We start from the raw sequence: 20,795 nt of genomic DNA, 5'->3' as shown, positions 1-20,795 counted from the left end.
AGTATCAAATGCAGAGATTCATGGCTATACTACGTGATGAGAATAAGCAATGGTTAAATTTTTAACACCACTCCACTAAAGCACTCTCCCCCTCCTACTCCCCCCCACTCTTACACACACATACAAACAAACTGTAGAAGAGGATATGCAAAGAATGTAAAAGCCAGAAGAGGGGAAGAAGGACTGTAATATATCTTTAGCACATGAGATGGCCACTGTAAACACTATATCATAGCAGCTGAGATTATATCTATTAGGCCAGTCATTCATTAGTCATGAATCAGTGAGGGATTCAAAGGACCCTATCCTTCCTTGTTGAACTAATAAGTACTGGTGGATTTAATCATCATCAATTGTTTACCCACAGAAGCCCATCAAGGCTCCAAAGGACAGGACAAACTAAAACAAAAGAAAAAGACATAGATATAAGAAAGGCAGTGGTGATTAGTTAGTCAGTGGTGGTGCATGCCTTTGATCCCAGTACTCAGGAGGTAGAGGCAGGTGGATCTCTGAGAAATGGAATGTCCAGCTTCAGACAGCCAAGCATATGCATACTGCCTTCCCTTTAGTCATTAACAGTCATCTCTATTATACCTTTGAGATCTCACAGTGATCCTTGTAACTCATACATCCATACAAGAAGGCATAAAGTGCTTTCTTTAAAAACAAAAGAAAACGAACAAAAAAAAATTAAGAGTATGAGACTGCTTCATAAAACTTACTGTGCCTAATTTATAAACTAAACATTATCATAGCCAGGTATGGCATACCCCTTTAATCCCAGCACTCAACATGCCAAAGGCAGGTAGATCTTGCATTTTGAGGTCAGCTTGGTCTTCTTAGGAATTGAAGCTATCCTGAGATACACAGTAAGACCCTGTCTCAAAATTTTAGCTGTATGTGTATAAGTATATATGAATATATAAATATATATGGTTCAGTATTATCTGTAATTTCAGACATTTACTGTATGCCTTGGAATGTATGAATGTATCCCTATCCATAATAGGTAACTATGACACCAATCCTTAGAATTTGGCACATAACTAGTGAATTCTTATTAATTTATAAGTTTGTTATTCTGAAATAAACTGATCCTTAGTAAGCCAGTTAAAAAATTTCTTATGGTAACTCTGCTATTATCACAGATAATTCATGTTACCACTTATATGAAGATGCTAGAAATTTAAGGAAAAATGCCTAAGGTTTATCCCCAGGAGTTAAGGGATGGCTAGCAGCTTAGTTCCCAGTCCAGCAACCATCACTTGTGACTCCCATAAACTTTAAATCAAACTCTTTGTTAAATAAATGAAATTTCAAAATTTCCTAAAAATGTATTATCATCTCAGAAGCCTCAGAATACTACATGAAAATTCCAAATCTGTCAATTACAATGTTATTTCCCTTTTTAACACAGAAAAGACGATTTAATATACTACTCTCTACCCTGAATATTCCTTCCCATAACCTGTATTTAACAGAAATTGGAAGGAAAGGAGAAGAGAGGAATAATACCAGGGTAAAGTGAACAGAATCTTAATCGTTATTTAAACACCCACTACAGTGAGCCAGGCATGACGGTGCACACCTGTAATGCTAGCACTAGGGAGGCTCAAGTAGGGGATCAGGATTCAAGGCCAGTCTTGACCACATGGCAAGTTCAGGGCCTGTGTGGAATACATGGGATGCTGTTTCGAACAAAGAAAACAAAACACTATAGCTTATAAAAACTGTATGTGCATTTATTTGAACTAGTATATAAAAGAAAATAAGCCCTCAATGAAAGAGGGAAATAGCTATGATATTCATTCTCAGAAATACTTCTTCAGTTAAATTATTATTTAATAGTAGAATACTGTGCATTCTCATTCTGAAAACTACTAAATGGCTATAATCTCAAAGATTAATACATATATTTAATAATTCTTTATCACATGAAATACAAGCCAATTAATTCTTCAGCAATTTAGTTAATGACTATAATCCTAATAAAAATATACTTCAGGATAGGCGTGTAGCTCAATAGCAGAGCACTAGCCTAGAACACACAAAGTTGTGCATTCAATCCCTGCATTATAAGAAACAAATAGGCAATATGAAAGTAACATACCTGTAAATTTGTTCAGTTTGAAGGTAGATGGCTTTATTCGTCCAGTTTTGGCTAGAATTATGAGAAAAATGTACTTCAATAACACATTACAAACAAAATTCAGATTTAGGTAAGAGTTAACCTTAATAATTTTCAAAGAGCATTGCAACCTCTAATCCCTTCTGTTCTGGGTGTTATTAGTTACAAATATTCTTAGGTAAGTCAAAATGCACATTTAGTATTGGGTGGAGATGGGAGGTGGCTCAGTTGATAATGTATTTGCTTTGTAAACTTGATTATCTGAGTTATATTCCAAAAGTATCATATGACTGACACTGCCTAAAGGAGGACAGCCTGCATTCTTGAGGATGAGACCTGAGGCCATCAGATCATATGTATACACACATGCATAAAAAACAAACTTCTAAACTTTTCTCCTTTCATTCATTAAATAAAATTTAATATTATCAAACTTTCCTTCAGAAAGACTATATAGTTTCATTATTATTGATTGAGAGTTGGGTGGCCTCTATTTTCATACTAACAAACTCATCAATCTATCCTGATAATAAAAGATTATTTATTATCTTTTACTGTGAGAAAGAGCCTGATTCACTTTTTCTTTAATTTTGGAGAGATACATAAATTTTCACATTAAAAAGTCTCTTGTAAACCAGGTGTGGTGGCACACACCTTTAATCTCAGCAGTAGGGAGGCAGAGGCAGGAGGATCTATGTGAGTCTCAGGTCAGCCTAGTCTACATAGTTAGTTCCAGGACAGCCAAGGCTATGGAGAAAAAAAAAAAAAAACAAAAAAAACCCAAAATAACAAAAACTAAAACAAATAAACACACCAAACCAAAAGAAATAGTGACTGGGTCACCTGTATTAAAGGCTCACTAAATAATGTCTTCCTAACCTCATTTTACAAGAAGTTTAAAGTAGCCGGGCGGTGGTGGCACACGCCTTTAATCCCAGCACTTGGGAGGCAGAGGCAGGCGGATCTCTGTGAGTTCAAGACCAGCCTGGTCTACAAGAGCTAGTTCCAGGACAGGCTCCAAAACCACAGAGAAACCCTGTCTCGAAAAACCAAAAAAAAAAAAAAAAAAAAAAAAAAAAAAGAAGTTTAAAGTAAACTGACAAAATACATTCATTTGAATGTGTTTTAAAAGTTAACAACTTGGTCTAAGGAGTTGGCTTAGACCACTAGGGCTTAGTGTGTCAGCCTTATAAACATAAAGACCTGAGTTCAGGTCCCAATGCCCATGTAAAGTTGGATGCAGTAAACATTCATCTGTATCCCTTCATGCATGAGGCAAGCTGGAATGATGTGGGAATGTCATATCAATCTGTTGATTTCATTGGTTAAGCAATAAAGAAACTGCTAGGCCCATTTGATAGGCCCACCCTTAGATGGGGGGAGTAAACAGAACGGAAGGCTGGGAGAAAGAAGCTGAGTCAGGGAATCACCATGATTCTCCCATTCCAGACAGATGCAGGTTAAGATCATTCCTGGTAAGCCAGCTTGTGGGCTACAGCAGATTATTAAAAATGGGCTAGTCCAGGTGCAAGAGCTAGCCTAGAAGAGGCTAGATAGAAATGGGCCAAGCGGTGTTTAAAAGAATACAGTTTCCGTGTAATTATTTTGGGACATAACCTAGAGCTAGCCATGTGGGCGGCCAGGTGCCGGGGACGCAGCCCCGCTGCTCCTAATTACAACACTAAAAGAAAGAGAGAGGAGGCTCGTAGGTGGTGGGAGGCAGAGGCTGGTGGATCTCCGGGAGTTTGCCTGTTCTAAAGAGTCAGTTCCGGGACAGGCTCCAAAGCTACACAGAGAAACCCTGTCTTGAAAAACCAAAATAAATAAATAAATAAATAAATGAATGAATGAATAAATAAAAGGAAGAAACAGACAGGAGAATGAATCCTCAGAAGTTCAAGGGTCAGCTAGTCTGGAACACACAAAGAGCAAGCAACAAGAGATTCTGCCTCAGAACAAGTTAAAAGCAAGGACACATGGACACACAGACACACACATACACACACTCTTACTTTACCACTTACCAAAAGAAGCTGAAGTAAGAGTTTTAATGTTTTTTGAAGGATCTGTCTCTTTTCTACTCAAAAGAAGAAAAAAAACATTAGAAACATTGAAATATAGTTCTAAATTCTATAAATTTATAAAACTGGTTTGTGTTCAATTTTATAATTGTGGTGGTTAAAGATGTAGTCCTAAAAATTAAAATTTCTTAACATATATATATATATAAATTTTTCACATGAAAACAAAGATTCACTTACTTTAAAGCAGATGCAGATAACTTCTTAGAATCTGAAGGTTTCTTTTTCACTTCTTTAGTCTAAGAAGGAAATATTATTTAGAAAAAATTAGCTTTTCCCCAACTAAAAAGGGCAGTTTACACAATATAAAGTTCAACAATGAAAATAAAAACATTTAAAAACTTGGAAGTTTAAATGCTCATTACCTTTTCCTACTTATATTTCATTTAATTTGTAATCATGTTATGGTCATTATGACAGTTTCGGAAGGGCTTTTGATTTTGTTCTCCCTTTCTATATACCCACATTCTTTCAACAACATAAATGAGAATGAACTTGCTGCTCCTACTCTTAAAGCTTTTAATCATATTCAGGGGGAAAAAATTAAAATAGTCTCTTACTTTTTTGTGTGGAATGTACTTCAAGAACTCTAGTAGATGAAACTATGCACAATATGAAACCACATACAGTTTTTCACTATACATACAGTATAATGCATAAATTAGGAAGAGTAAAAGATTAATGGTGATAATACAACACAATATACTTACTGCATGTAGTCTCTTAAAACATCATACTGTTCTTTTCACTTCCAAAATTGGCATATATATATATATATATATATATATATATATATATATATATATATATATCAGCAATATTTACACTCAGAATACTTGAATAAATTAAAAATTACTTGAATAAAAGTATCATGACCTCTTGGGAGAATGGTGTATGCCTTTAATTCCAGCACTCAGGAGGCAGAGGTGCAGAGTCACAGAAGGGATAGGTAGGCCAATCTCAGTGAATTGGAGGCCAGCCTCGTCAACACAGAAACTCACCAGAGCTACAAAATGAAATCCTATCTCAAAAGGTACCAGAGGGTGCCATGCAAGCTTCCAAAAGGAGAGCAAAAAACAGTCCTACCCAGCAATGATGCCTATGAACTACAACAATGAACAGCCTGGCACAATAACCCTCAGGATGCAGTAGTAGCATGCGTATCTTGGCAGTAACCATCAGCTCTCTAATTGGACTTAAAACCTACTGAACAAGGTGGAAACCATGCCTAGTACTGAAAACCTAGCCAACAACTGTTAGTCAAGACCAATTTACTACACCCACACAATCCCTAAAAACAATCTAAACATTTGTCCTTATACCCATAGATAAGTGTAGCTATCACCCCTCAGAAAGGAAACTTTTTTGCAACGGATACAACCATTACAGAAAACCAGAAGCAAGCAAAATGCTGACTTGTGGAGACTAGTCTCAATGGATATATCTACAAAACATTACCCCAACGAAGGCTCAGGGAACATTTCAGAAGAGGAAATAGAAGGAAAAATTTAAGAATCAGAATAGGGAATCTGCTGTCAGATTATGTCTCCTAGTAATGTCAGAAGCTATACCCAAAGTCTCACCAACATGATTGCCTAAACATGGATGGATGACACCAACAGACATGCTCAAGTGAACAGGGGAAAGTTTACGAGGTCTCAACCCTAGACAAAGAACTTCAGGTAACTAGAGAATACTGAGAGTAGAAGAAACAGCCTTCTCCAGAAAAAGTACACCAATTGGTTATCCAATACAAATTGGTTAGTCCTGAAACATATGAGTAACAGTATATAGGCTGAGCAGATTATATTTAGGAACACACACACACACACACACACCGTATTATATATATGACATGTTATATACATATACATTATATATTAAAATATATACACAATAACAGAGCAAAAAACAGACTATATTTTTGGCACTGGAACAAAGACGATCTTATAAAACATGACAAGTGAGAAAGTAAAATGTACAGAAGAAAATACATACAAATGTATTCAAATATATGTAAATTAAAAAAATTTTTTTACATTTATTTCATTTGTTGTGTCTTTTGTAAGAGTATGCCTATTCCACAATACTCATTCTCATTTATGTTGTTGAAAGAATGTGGGTATATAGAAAGGGAGAACAAAATCAAAAGCCTTTCCGAAACTGTCATAATGACCATAACATGATTACAAATTAAATGAAATGTAAGTAGGAAAAGGTAATGAGCATAACTTTTCTTTTCTTTCTTTCTTTCTTTTTTTTTTTTTTTTTTGGTTATTCGAGACAGGGTTTCTCTGTAGCTTTGGAGCCTGTCCTGGAACTCCCTTTGTAGACCAGGCTGGCCTTGAACTCACAGAGATCCGCCTGCCTCTGCCTCTGTGTGCTGGGAATAAAGGCGTGCGCCACCACCACCCGGCTTTAATAGGATAACTTTTACAAGTTGCTTGTTTCTCTCCTTTCACCATGTGGGTTCCAGAAATTGAACTCAGGTCATCACGCTTGATGACAAGTGCCTTGCATCACTGAGCTATCTTACTGGCTCATTTCTAGGATACAGGAAATTTAAAAAGCCATACATATGCATGCAAGCAACATACTTAATACTTTCTAGGTAGACTACAGAGTACTAAATTAATATTAGGATAATAAACACCTATAAAAAATTCTTGTCATCTGAAGATAAAAATACCAGAGATAACAGCACCAGGGAAGCTGAAGCAGAGGGATAGAAATTTGAGGTCAACCTGGGCTATATAGTCATACTCCATTCTCCAGAAAAATCAATAAAAAATATCAATAGAAAATGGGAAAAGATATAGGAAATTCAAAAGGAGAGTTAACTAATAATGATTATTTTTAAAATACTACAGCATGTTTTACTTACTAGGTTTTTTTTAACTGAAGAAATTAAGATAGTGATACAAGGATACCAGCTCTCATAAATCACAAGTGTGTAAATGACTGCATTTACACTCTACAGGCCATGCATTAATATCTATATCCTTCACCCAACAACTGTTCTGGAGTGTACAATCATAAATAGAAAAGGATGGTCTATAAAAGTCACAAGGAATTAACTAAAGTCTTGCTTTTAGAAATGAAAAAATAGGGGAATAATTCAAGTATCCACCCAAAAGAAACTAGCAGGATAATCATTATAATCACACAACACAACATAAAAGTCATAAAGAATGAGGAAAGCCTCAGTTACTTTTAAGGTTAAATTACTAGCTACTGAGGAATATGGGCTTATAAATCTCTAGATGCATTCCATTTTAAATAAAAAAGCTAAATCAGAAAATTAATATATATAACCAAAGAAAGCTTACTGAAAATTTCTAAATAATTCTATAGATATTATCTATGAACATTTACAGAATAAAAAATGATCTAGGGGGCTGGAGAGATGGCTCAGGTTAAGAGCACTAGCTGCTCTTCCAGAGGTCCTGAGTTCAATTCCCAGCAACCACATGGTGGCTCACAACCATCTATAATGAGATCTGGTGCCTCTTCTGGTGTATATATGTTAACAGAACATTGTATGCATAATAAATAAATAAATCTTTTAAAAAATGGTCTAGGAAAATTAAACTCATTTATATTTCTTTTTCAAACATTTATATTTATTTATTTCATTTATAAGAGTGTTCTATCTGCATGTACACCTTTATTCAAGAAGAGAGTATCAGATCCCACTACATATGGTTGTGCGCCACCATGTGATTGCTAGAAATCAAACTCTTATTGACCAAGGAGCCATCTCTCCAGCCCCCCGGAACATTGATTTTACTAAAGAAACCAAAAGGCTGTAGAGAACAGAACAGATTATGTTGATGCAAAGTTCAAAATTATGGTTCCAGAAAAGGATTACCTGTAGGCAGAGGAGAAGGTTTAAGAATTGGAACAAGCCAGCTATAGGGACTTCTACAATGCTTTCAATATTATTTCTAGCAGTTCTAGGTTTGTAAAAATTGGTACAATATTACCTTAGTCTGTTGCTCATCACTTAATATTATACTAGTTGTGGTGGTATATATGTATTGTTAATCTGAGAGGCACACGCCTCTATGTAAGTTTGAGGCCAATGTGGTCTACAAGAGCTAGTTCCGGGACAACTAGGACTGTAACACAGAGAAACCCTGTCTCGAAAAACAAACAAAGTTCTAAATCTTTTGGACCAAGATTTATGTATTTTCTACACATGTCCTATACATTTAAAATGTTAATGTAACAAAAACATCTAAATTTAATTTACCTGTGCTTTTTTCCTTCCTGGAACACATACTTTCACAATTTTTCCTTTTATTTCAAGAGGAATTGTTTCAGTGTGCCTCATGACTGCCGTAACTGCTTTTTTATACTCCATCTCCAAGTAAGCCTAAAATAAAATTTTTGACAATTGAAAAAAAAAACCCTATGTTTAAAAGACTCATTTTATTTATATTCAAAAATGTTTGAGACAAGTACTAATCCAGGCTGGTCTTGAATTTCTATGTATCCTAGACTGCCCTTCAAATTCTGACCCTTTTGTTTCAGCATCCCATATGCCACCTCACCTGGCTTATATCTCTGCATTTTAAAACGGACTTAATGCTTTTCTGTGAAACAAAACTATGAGGTTATCTCAAGAACTGGTGGCTTTTTTTGTTTGTTTTACTAACCTATAATTTGATGTTTCACACACAATACATATTTAATACATATTTCACACACAATACATATTTAACTTTATATAACTTCTAGACCATTACCAAGATAAGAGATGAGTCCATGGCAGGCTCCTAGAATAGGAAGAAAGGGGAAGGCATGTCTAACTGAACAACAGGAGGGTAGGCAAGATCTGGCTTAGCTTAAGTTAGATTTAAAAACAGAACAACAACAACAACAACAACACACACACACACACACACACACACACACACACACACACACACACACTTTTTTTCACTAAGGTTGGGAACTACCAAACAAATGCTAGCTATTTTTACTGAAGATTCATCCACACTGACCAAATAATCCTAAGTGATAAGAAATGAGGAATGGGGCTGGGGAGATGATGGTTCAGCAGTTAAGAGCACTGGATGCTTTTCCAGAGGATCTAGGTTCAGATCCTGGTACTTGCTGCAGGTACCATACATACATGTGATATGCAGACTACATGTATACAAACACCCATACACAGAAAGATATACTTTTAAAAACTTAAAGAAATGTGGAATAAATTATCGGCTTTTAGTTTCCATAGAAATCTCTAAGAAATATCCTGGGTCAGTGAAAGTTTTCTCTAGTGAAATAAGACTCAGTTTTGGTCTCTAGGTATCACATCTGACATGATCATCAGGATCTTTTCTTATGCTCTCCCTTCGCCTTCCTAATAAGTCTTTTTCCTATTTCATTTATTTGGTTTGTAGTCCATGGCATTTAATTAAGATTGCATGCATAAGCATAGGTAGAACATGTTGAGCTGAGGACCAAACCCAGAGCCTAGTAAACACTCTATAACTGAGCTAAATCCCCAACCCCAAGCCCAAAACTTTTAAAGCCTCCTGCTTAAAAGCAATTACCATGTCTTCTCTTTGCCTCAACTCACAAGAATCTTTTAATCTAGGGTTGGTCTACAATTCACAAATTTTATTAGGAATACAGCACACATGTAAACAATACTAACTGTACAAAGGAAACCATTTATTTTATGTAACTTGTGTACCTAAAATCATGTTTATTTTTACAATTTTTAGAAACATAGCAATGCTTTCTCATTTACGTAACCATTACCAATCTTCTATATCTCAATGGAAAAATACCTAATACCCTATGACCAGCCTATAAAACTTCAAATAATTATCTGGCCCTTTATTGTATAAACATGTCTATTCCCTGGAACCTTGGTCTTTCTTGGGAGTCTTCTGTCAACACAAATACTGTGGAACATTTACGTTAACTGTCAGTGAACAATGATATACACAGCACAAGCAGCTAAGATACCAACATTATCACAAAAGCAACAAGTCTGCCTGGATTTTCACAAACAATAGATGACGCACCTCATTTCTACAAGGAACAAGAAGGATATCGGTGATGTTCCCAAATGGATGGAATGCTTTTCTAATATCTTCCTCAGTAAAGCCATCCTCTGGAAGTTCAGATACAAGAAGAATTGAATTGGAACTCAAAGACAGATCTTTCCGAGGCCGAATCTGGAATGAAAGAAAATGAAAAACAACGTAAGCCACAAGGTACGGTAATCATAACTCCACATATAATCTCTACTACTCATCTCAGTATCTTTATGGATATCTTATAGACATTATAGCTTTGTTCATACTACATTCCAGTAATTCAAAGGCTGGGCCCCATGCATGCCAGATATGATGGCACATACTTCTAATGTCAGCACTTCGAAGGATGAAAAGAGGATATCAAAGTTTAAGATCAACATGGGCATTATAGCAAGATACTGTCTTTTAAAATAAAAATGCAGGGCAAGTTGCTTGTCTGCACTGTCCCAAGACTGGGCCAGAGTGGCAGTATATGGGTATAAACTAGAGGACAAGGAGCTTGATTCTTTCTGAGGAAGATCAAAGCTCAGAAAGGTGAATAAGTCATCATCTGTAACTCATAATAAAAGTGTTTTTGTTCAATGTTTATTTAAAAAAAATAAAGAAACAAGGCACATAATCAGAATCCATCTCAAAACAAAACAAAACTCAAAAAAAACAAAAAGAAAAAGGTATATTATATATAATATATAGTATATATAATCAGACTACATATACTGTAATACCAAATTTACCAAAAATCAACCAAAAATAAAAGACTTTTTGAAAATTCTGTTAAGAAGTCCTGACTCAAAATCTTACCAGATTAATTAAAAATTTCCCTATACTCAATATTCTTTCCTAATGATCTCAAACTTTTGCAATTACATATTGATTGTTTTAAGGTTAACAATTAAAATATAACCTTTTAGAATAAAGAATACAATTGTTGAAGGTCTTCAATAATTTAAATAATTTCAAAAGTATATATTATAACACCATAAAAATATTAGGCTTATTAGAGTCATAATGATAGTTTAGATCTAAATAAGATCTAAATTACTGTTAAATAAACAGTAATTCAACAAAATATACAGTAAAACAGCATCTCAATATAGTAACAAGTAGGTTATAAACAAAATACACCAGTAAACCAGGACGAAAAAAACTACACTACTACATAGAATGTATAAACAGAAATGATCAATTCTCACATTTCTAGCTGATAGAAATTATTAAGACTCATTAATAATTATAACACTCATTTCACCAGTCATATAACTTCTGAAGCTAACAAAAAGCTTCATCAATACATCACAGCATATGTTTCTATTCTGAGACAGTGTCTCTAAAAAGCCTCCTGCCTTAGTATGCCTTGCTACACTAAAGGAGCATGCTACTCTACTACCCTGACTAGGACTTCTTTGGGCACTTTAAACACTAAACATCTGGTATTCCTAACTACATAAAACACTCACACTGACACTCCTAAACTACAAGACTAAATTATTAGGCTTTTATCAGTCATAAGAAAAAATTATCTCTCATCAAAGTAATTTAACAAATATTTATTTGAAATTTATTGGAAATGTGACTCCAAAGATCCAATTTTATTTTCTGCTTTTCATAGTAACAAATGCAGGTATACTTGCGCTAATCTACAAAAGAATTACTGACCTTTGGCTGGATAAAAGCACCTTTACCAGACACCTGTTTACCTTCTGGTAAGGTGTCATCTTCAAGAGTCCTATACTTATGAGCAGCATGTTCTAAATGTGTGTCACTCTCCATAGAACTTACAGATTTCACTGATGGCTTTGTTCCACTGGCAAGTTTAGGCTTTTGTGCTGGTAAGAATCCTTTATCAACTGCTTCTATGTTTTTCTGTTTATTAACTTCTGTTCCATGTACAGAACGTTGTCCCCCATCTTCTACTGCCTTTTTTCTATCTGATTAAAAAAAAATACATATATTCATATATATAAGTTAAAAAGAAGCAAAAGGCACATAGCACTCTTATGACAACCCAGCCCTTTTGTCTCATCTTTTTAGATTTTATTTCCAAGAGGATGTCAATTATTTATTCAACCATTTATTAAATAAACATTTATCATCTAATGAAAGATGTTACAAGACAATGTTCATAAAACCATACATACGATCTAGTAAATGATTTTTAAAAAAAGAAACTTAACCATTTCAAGACACTACGAGTAACATGATTAAGATTACAGAGCCATTCTCCAGCTTAGTAGAGAACATACACTACATACACGCTGCACACGGGCACACATGCAGAGTTCTCAGTCTTCAACTGCTCATTCTTCAAGCTCTATATGCAGCAGTTCCTTTGTTCAGTGAGTTTTCCTTATGTCAACAGTCCTCAAAGTTTTGGATGTAGAATCTCTTGGCAAACTCAGGAAGCCAGAGTTTATTTTTGTTATATTCTTTTTATTTAATAGAATTTTAAAACTGCTAAATCATTTATTAATAAACTTGTATATTTATATATTTTATAAAAATTAACTACTTATCAAAAGGATAAATGAGTACTATTGTTCCACATTTTTCTAAACATGTAAACATGAACTTGAAAGACACATATCCCTGACTTTTTGTACCCATTATGTATGGTGGATGCACAACTTTGGTTCAAAGTACAAGAAAAGTCAACTACGACACAAGAGTGTTCTTGGAAGAGGAAAAGGACTCATACAACACTGAAAAGACCTTTGTGAGACCCTATGGGAGACTTAGGGTTTTGAACTATACTGAGATTAGCCAGCTTACACTTTTTAATTATTTCCATTTCCATTCAATTTCTTAAAATATAGAGTAGAACTGAAGACATGCTCAAAGTACTACTTTAACATGTACAATGGTTTCTTTCATTATAGTTAATGTGTGTGTATGTATGTATTTTAACAAATGAGCTTTTAGAAAGGTCATTAAACGAGTATTAAATAATCAAGAGACAATTATTCAAAATATAAGATTGGCCTCAAACTTACTATATGTAGCTGAGAATAACCTTGAAATCTTGATCTTCCATCTCAGTCTCCCAATTTGCTGGAATTACAGGTGTATGCCACCCAGTTTATCTTTGGTCCTTAGTTATTATTTTTTATTCATTTTTTTTTTGTTTTTGAGACAGGGTTTCTCTGTATAGCCCTGGCTGTTCTGGTATATGCTCTGAAGATCAGGCTGGCCTTGAACTCACAGAGATTCACCTGCATCTGCCTCTCTAGTACTGGGATTAAAGGCGTGATCCACCAACACTCAGCTTGGTCCTTGATTTTTAAAATGGATGCGGAAAAATTAAATTTTCCATACATCTTGTCAACTCTCAAATATGAGTCCAATTTCATACAGCAACTTTAAAATTAAACAAAATACAACCATTCATTTCTAAAATCCCAATCAAAAGAATAACATCAGGATCATTATTGTACCTGATCTTACTGATCTTCTTGATGTCCTTTCAGGGCTAACTGACCGGTAGGACTTTGGACTTCTTCTAACGAGATTTCGGCTTCGATATGGAGAACGAGATCTGGATCTGGATCTGTATTTAGAAACGAAACTATGGCAAATTCTTGGACTTCGACTCCTTGGTCTATATCTATAACGAGCTGGACTTCGAGATCGATGGTATCTGTGACTTGAGCTTGATCTCCTAGAATGCCTAGGACTGGGGGAATGAGAATGAGAACGTCTTCTTGGAGTTTCATTTTCTTTCCTATTGCTCTCATTTCTAGAAAGGAGAAAACAAACAAGACTCAGCAATTCAATGTAGATTTAAGCTATATTAAATAACAGAAGCAGCTTTTTAAACAAACATTTATTTTTATTACTTATTATTTGTAAGTGTGTGAGAGTGTGCATTTATGTCCAGGTGCCCACCAGATCCTTTAGAGATGGAATTATATATTGTTATGAGCTACCCCACATGAGTGCTAGGAACTGAACTCAGGTCCTTGACAAGAGCAGTTAAATGTTTTAACCACTAAGTAATTTCCCCAGACCTTTCACTATATTTTTGTTTGTTGGTTGGTTGGTTTGCTTTTCTTTTAGAGACAGGCTCTCAGTATTTAGACCATCCAGACTAACTCTAAACTTGTGGCAATTCTAGGTCTCGGTCTCCTAAAGGATTATAGGTGTGACCCACTATGCCTGGCTCAGAAGTAGTTTATTTAAAAGAAGCTACTGGGATAGCAAACCAGCTCACTGGGTAAAGATGCTTTTTGCAAGCAGACCTGACAACCTGAGTTTGATCCCCAGACACTTTAAGATTGCAGAAAACCAATTCTGGAAAGTTGTCCTCTGACATCCACAAGCACCATCGCACATCACACACATATGTGCATATGAACACACACACACAAAATAAATGAAAAATGTATCTACCATTATGAGTAGAGAAAAAGTAATCTGAACAGATAGATGATTAACCTTCAGTTTGCTAGAACCCTCTTTTTTCTAGCTTACATTAGAGTATTTTTATCCTCTTCTTAGGTATCAGTTATTTTGCAACTATTTTAAGTTATATAAAGAATTTAGGAATTTGTGTTTGTCCATAGAAGAAAGTACATTTAAGCTGAAATAAAAAGACTCATCAATTTTTTCAGGTGCCAACTGTATAAAAATAAAAATAATAGCAGGGTGTGCTGGCATAAATCTTTAATCTTATCACTTGAGAGACAAAGACAGGTGGATCTCTCTGAGTTCAAGACCAGCCAGTTCTATATAGAGTTCTAGCCTATCCAGGACTCTGTCTACAACAAAACCCAACATGATAAAATTAGGACAATTCCAAAACAACTTTAAAAAAATTTACTGTTTACTTTTAAAAGGAAACAAAGTTGTAATAATTAATACTATTAAAAAAACATACCTTCGAGATGGGAGGATCTCAGGGTTCCAATCAGGGTATCTATTTGAAATAAAGACTATTAATGACAGTTCAAGCAATAATAATCTTTTAATCATTTAATTAATAAAATTAATCATCTAATTAATAAACAATCTTTACCTGAACTGTGTCAGAACTGCTCAAATTTAAGCTTATATATAATTTAAAAAGTTGAAATATGGCCAGCTGGTAGTGACACACACTTCTAATCCCAGCACTCAGAAGGAAGAGGCAGGCAGATCTCTATAAATTCGAGGCTAGGCTACACTTGTCTACAGAGTGAGTTCCTGGACAGTCAGGGCTACACAGAGAAACAATGGCCTTAAAAAAAAAGTTTTATTGATAATAACATTTTTATGTCTAATTCACCGTCTGATCAAGGTGCCACGCTAGTAGATATATCAGAAAAACATTCACCAAGACTTCAATTTTTTTAAAGACCTCACTTTTAAAAGTCAAATAAATAGTATATACAAAAGCTTCTTAAGGCATAAAATATTAGTCTAGGTAGGGGTAGACAAAGAGGCAAAGAATAGAGGAGAGATGCTAGGCATGGTGATTCATGCCTGCTTTCCCAGCACTTGGGAGGCAGAAAAAGGATAAAGAAAGGCTCCAAAACTACAGCAAAACCCTATCTCGAAAAACCAAAAAAAAAGGGGCTGGAGAGATGGCTCAGAGGTTAAGAGCATTGCCTGCTCTTCCTAAGGTCCTGAGTTCAATTCCCAGCAACCACGCGGTGGCTCACAACCATCTGTAATGGGGTCTGGTGCCCTCTTCTGGCCTGCAGGCATACACACAGACAGAATATTGTATACATAATAAATAAATTAAAATATTTTTTTAAAAAAAAGAAAAACCAAAAAAAGAAGAGAAAGTTCAAGATCATCTTCATGTATATTAGCATTTCTTCTTCCCTTTCTTTCTTTCCTTTTTATTTAAGATAGGTTTATAGCTTACATGGTTTCTCTTTGAAGCCTTGGTTGTCCTGTAACTAGCTCTATAGACCAGGCAGGCTGGCCTTAAACTCAGAGATCCACCTGTTTCTGCCTCCAGAGTGCTAGGATTAAAGGTAGGCACCAATTGCCCATACGTTATTAGCATTTCTCATGTGGGTTGAGACCCCTTTGCAGATTGAACAACCCTTTCACAGGGGTCACATAACAGATATTTACATTGCAATTCATAACAGTAGTAAAATTACAGTTACAAAGAAGCAACGAAAATATTTTGTGGTTGGGGAATCACAACATGAAGAACTGTACTAAGGGCTGCAACATTAGGAGGTTGGGAATCACTAGTTTACATAAGACACTGGCTAAGAAGATAGCTCAATCTGTAAAGACCAAAGTTTGAACTACAAATTCATGTAAAAAGCTAGCATTATAAACTGTGTATTTTTAATATCAAAGTTGAGAACATAGAGATCTGCAGATACCTTGTGCTCATGAGCCAGGCAGCCTAACATAACTATGAGACCCAGGTCTTGGAGAGAGATACAGTCTCAAAAAAAAACAACAAACCGGGAAGGCTCGTAAGGATCAACATCCAACGTTGACCTGTGGCCAACATAAGCCTACACACACAAATGCACTCCTTCATTGCGTCCCTACTCCATACATACGGAGAAGACAGAGACAAGATCTCAAAATTTTGCAAAATTCTGGAAGAAGGCTAAAAAAGATGGTTTTTCAAAGTTAAGAAGGCATCCTGCTCTTGAAGAGAAGCATCCACATCAGGTGGCTCATAGCCACCTCCAAGTCTTTCAAGAGAACCTGATGTTTCTGATCTAATAGGTACCTATACTCAAATGCACATACCCACATACAGACATATACATAATTTAAAAACAAAACTCCAAGCATTTTCACCCTTTTTGTTGGGACACATAAAATACAAATTGTATCATATGCTTTTAAGTTATATCCAACCGTATTTGGGAAAATATATGTAAGAAAGAAAAATTGAAAGAAAAGATTGCTTTTCTTCAAGTAGCCCTTTAAAAATGTATTGATGATCTTGGCACTGGAGAGGCAGAGGCAGACATTATCTCTGTGGGTTCAAGACAATCCTGGTTTATAAGCAAGTCCCAGGCCAGCCGGGGCTACTTGGTAAGAACTTGTTTCAGAAAGAAAAAGAAAATCTATTAACAGGCCTGGTCTTGGTTACAGCTAACATGGTAGAACAAAGAAAAACCAGGAAGCAAACCCTAAGTGGTTCTACTCCAGGAAGTAGTTGTTGCAGCACAGAAGAAATGGAGGGCATAATAAAAAGGAAACAATCTAGAATGGTTTCTTTAGAACAGTGGTTCTCAACCTTCCTAATATTAAGACCCTTTAAAGTCTCCTCATGTTGTAGTGACTTCTAACCATAAAACTACTTTCATTGATACTTCACATCTGTAATTTTGCTGTTATAAGTTGCAATGTAAATATCTGTCTTTTCTGATGGTCTTAGGTGACCCCTGTGAAAGGGTCATTCAAGCTGGGTGGTGGTGGTGCAAGCCTTTAATCTCAGCACTTGGGAGGCAGAGGCAGGCGGATCTCTGTGAGTTTGAGGCCAGCCTGGTCTACAAGAGCGAGTTCCAGGACAGGCTTTAAAGCTACAGAGAAACTCTGTCTCAAAAAACTAAAAAAAAAAAAAAAAAAAAAGAAAGAAAGAGTCATTCAAGCTCGATTCAAGCTCCAAAGAAATAAAGGAGTTGTGGCCCAAAGGTTGAGAATCAATGTACTAGAGAAAGAAACAAATCAGGAAGACCCCTGAAATCAGGTTATAAATTTGCACAAAAATAACAAGTGGCTGGGTAGTGGTGGCACAAGCCCTTAAATCCAACAATTAAGAGGCAAAGACAGGTGGATCTCAGTGAGTACAAGGCCAGCCTGGTCTACAAACAAGTTTCAGAACAGCCAGGTTACACAGAGAACCCTGTCTCGAACTCCCCCCACCCCCCAAAAAAGCAATGGGAGTTCATGAACATTTATTTTTTTCAATTAAAAAATTACCGCATGAGTATGTGTGCAGCTGTGTATGCCATTGTACACATATGGCCAGAACTTTGTTGAGTCCATTCTGTTTATACCTTTCTACCTTTACATGGCTGCCAGGGATTGAGTTCAGGTTATTTGGCTAGCATGGCAAGCACCATTAAGCACCACTGCCAACAAACCAGCTAGCTAGCCTCCTCATGACCATTTCTAAAGCAAAGATAGTAAGGGAGTGTTTCAAGAATAGTTATAAATGAGTATCTGGAATTAAGGGGAAAGATAAAAACTGAGATATTTAGAAATTAAACATAAAGAATTCATAGCTATACCCTTATGTGTGAAAGTAATACAGGGTATATGTATAAATAGGAGGGGGGGGTCTGAGAATAGATTCTTATGCTTGCTAATACTTAAACAGAAAAAGAAAAAACAATGTAAAAATAAAAAAAAAATCAGGGATAAAACAAGGTAGCAGGAACAGGAGTATCAGAGAAGGTTAACAAAGCCTGCATCTTCATCCTCAAATTTACCAATCTATAACCTAATTGGACATAGTGATTAAATTACTAACATTCAAGAATTCTATCTCAGCAGAAAGACAAAAGGTACAAAATGGACTATCTGCTGCTCCCTGAGACACAGTGGCAGAGATCAGAGGGAACATATAGCTGTACTGGATGCCTGGTCAACAGAGTTACCTTCAAATTTGACAAAGTTGATATTGCTGCCATCAATGACCCTTTGTTTACCTCAACTAAACATTCTACATGTTCCAAAATGACTCTACCCACTTTCACAGCACAGTCAAGGCTGAGACTGGGAAAACTTGTCATCAATGGAAAGGCTATCTCCATCTTCTAGAATCAAAAGGGGTGATGCTAGTGCCAAGCTTGTTATTGCCACTATGGAGAAGGCCCACTTGTGGGGTAGAGTCGAAAAGATGATGATCTCTGCCCCTTCAGCTGATGCCATGTTTGTGATAGACATGAACTGCAAGAAGTATGACAACTCACTCAAGACTGTCAACAATGCTGCTTGCCCCACCAAATGCTTAGATCCCTGGCCAAGGTCATCTACAACCATGCTGATATTATTGAAGGACTTGTGACCATAGTTTATGCCATCACTGTCACCCAGAAGACTGCAGATGGCCCTTCTGGAAACCTGTGGCAAGATGGCCAGAACAGTATCCCTTTATCCACTGGCATTGCCAAAGCTGTGGCAAGGTCATCCCAGAGCTGAACAAAAAGTTCACTGGCATGGTCTTTCATGTTCTTATCCCCAGTGGTCCCTGATGGATCTGACATGCCACCTAGAGATAACTGCTAGTACAATAACACAAAGATAGTAGAGCAGGCATTGAAGGGCCCACTAAAGAGCATCCTGGGCTATCCTAAGGACCAGGTTATCTTGTCTATGGCAACTTTAGCTGCAACACCCACTCTTTCACCTTTGATGCTGAGGGTGGCATTGCTTTTAACAACTTTGTCAAGCAAATTTCCTGGTATGACAATAAATGTGGCTATGGCAACAAAGCGGTAGACTTCATGGCCTACATGGCTTCCAGGGAGTAAGAAGCTCTGTGTGGTGGTTTGAATGAGAATAGGCCACATAGGCTCTTGTGTTTAAATATTTGGTCCCCAGTTAGTAGAATTGTGTGGGGAAAAGTAAGGGGTATGACCACTGGAGTAGAAGTGGCCTTGTTGGAGGAGGTATGACACTGGGAGTGGGCTTTGAAGTTTCAAGTACCCACACCAGGCCCAGTTGGTCTCTGTCTCTCTTCTCTCTCCCCTGTCCCATCCCCATCCCCTGCCTATGGTTCAGGATGTAAAGCTCTCAGCTACTGTTCTACTGCCATGCCTATCTGCTTCCCACTGTGATGATCATAGACTAACTCTATAAAACTGTAAGCAAGTCCTCAATCAAATACTTTCTTGGTCATGGTGTCTCTTCATAGCAACAGAACAATAACTAAGACAACCTGGACCAACTACCCCAACAAGAACATATGAGAAGAAGAGAGAGGGCCTCAGATGCTGAGGAATTCCTGTCCCAACTCAGCCTCCAACCTTGAGCAATCTATCCTCAGTTTCCATACCAGATCCTCAAAACAAAAAACCCAAATGATCAACAAATTATCTTTCAGAAAAGTAAATGAAGTCAAAACCCTTGAAAAAGGTAGTTTTATTTGTTATTGTGTACTTCAAGTGTTGTTTATAAGGTAGTAAGCTGAAATCTGCATTCACATCTCCACAGAAAAATGGGCAAGATAATGGAAAGAATGATACCTGTCTTCAACCATTGTGGGAAAGGCAAACAAGCAAGGAAAATCAATTAAATTTGTTTGTAATTACTATTGGGGATTAAGTTAGAAAAGAGACACAGATTAAGTTAATGGAAGATTACATGGCACTCTCCTTTTGGAATATTAAACATACTTCTCTAGGATTATTTTAAACAAGAAATAGCTTTTAAAAGTATTTTTAACAAATTATCACACTAAAAATATTTAATAGTTACATGTCATCATAGGCTATTTTCTTCTAACTCTGTTGCTTATAAAAAAATGGAAGAAAATTTTCTTACTGTTGACGTAACTGCCGACAACTCTCAATATGGGTGGAAGTATTTTGATGCTGAATCCAGTCCTATTTT

The 20,795-nt window shown here is 36.1% G+C and overlaps 1 protein-coding gene across 24 annotated transcripts in view; it reads right to left on the bottom strand.

The window, feature by feature from the left end:
* The window catches only part of Znf638 (zinc finger protein 638), a 130,796-nt gene that overhangs the window by 32,908 nt on the left and 77,093 nt on the right, over positions 1–20,795 (bottom strand). For all 24 annotated transcript variants that reach the window (XM_075983632.1, XM_075983636.1, XM_075983642.1 and 21 more), the window contains 9 exons: positions 20,727–20,788; positions 15,142–15,180; positions 13,700–14,001; positions 12,048–12,196; positions 10,254–10,406; positions 8,465–8,587; positions 4,390–4,448; positions 4,153–4,205; positions 2,111–2,161 (listed from right to left, as the gene is read on the bottom strand). In XM_075983632.1, the coding sequence (XP_075839747.1) occupies positions 2,111–2,161; positions 4,153–4,205; positions 4,390–4,448; positions 8,465–8,587; positions 10,254–10,406; positions 12,048–12,196; positions 13,700–14,001; positions 15,142–15,180; positions 20,727–20,788 (991 nt within the window). The remainder of the gene's footprint in view (positions 1–2,110; positions 2,162–4,152; positions 4,206–4,389; positions 4,449–8,464; positions 8,588–10,253; positions 10,407–12,047; positions 12,197–13,699; positions 14,002–15,141; positions 15,181–20,726; positions 20,789–20,795) is intronic.

The sequence above is a fragment of the Microtus pennsylvanicus genome, chromosome 8 (genome assembly GCF_037038515.1).
Source record: "Microtus pennsylvanicus isolate mMicPen1 chromosome 8, mMicPen1.hap1, whole genome shotgun sequence".
Lineage (NCBI taxonomy): Eukaryota > Metazoa > Chordata > Mammalia > Rodentia > Cricetidae > Microtus > Microtus pennsylvanicus.
This window is presented reverse-complemented; position numbering and strand designations above follow the sequence as displayed.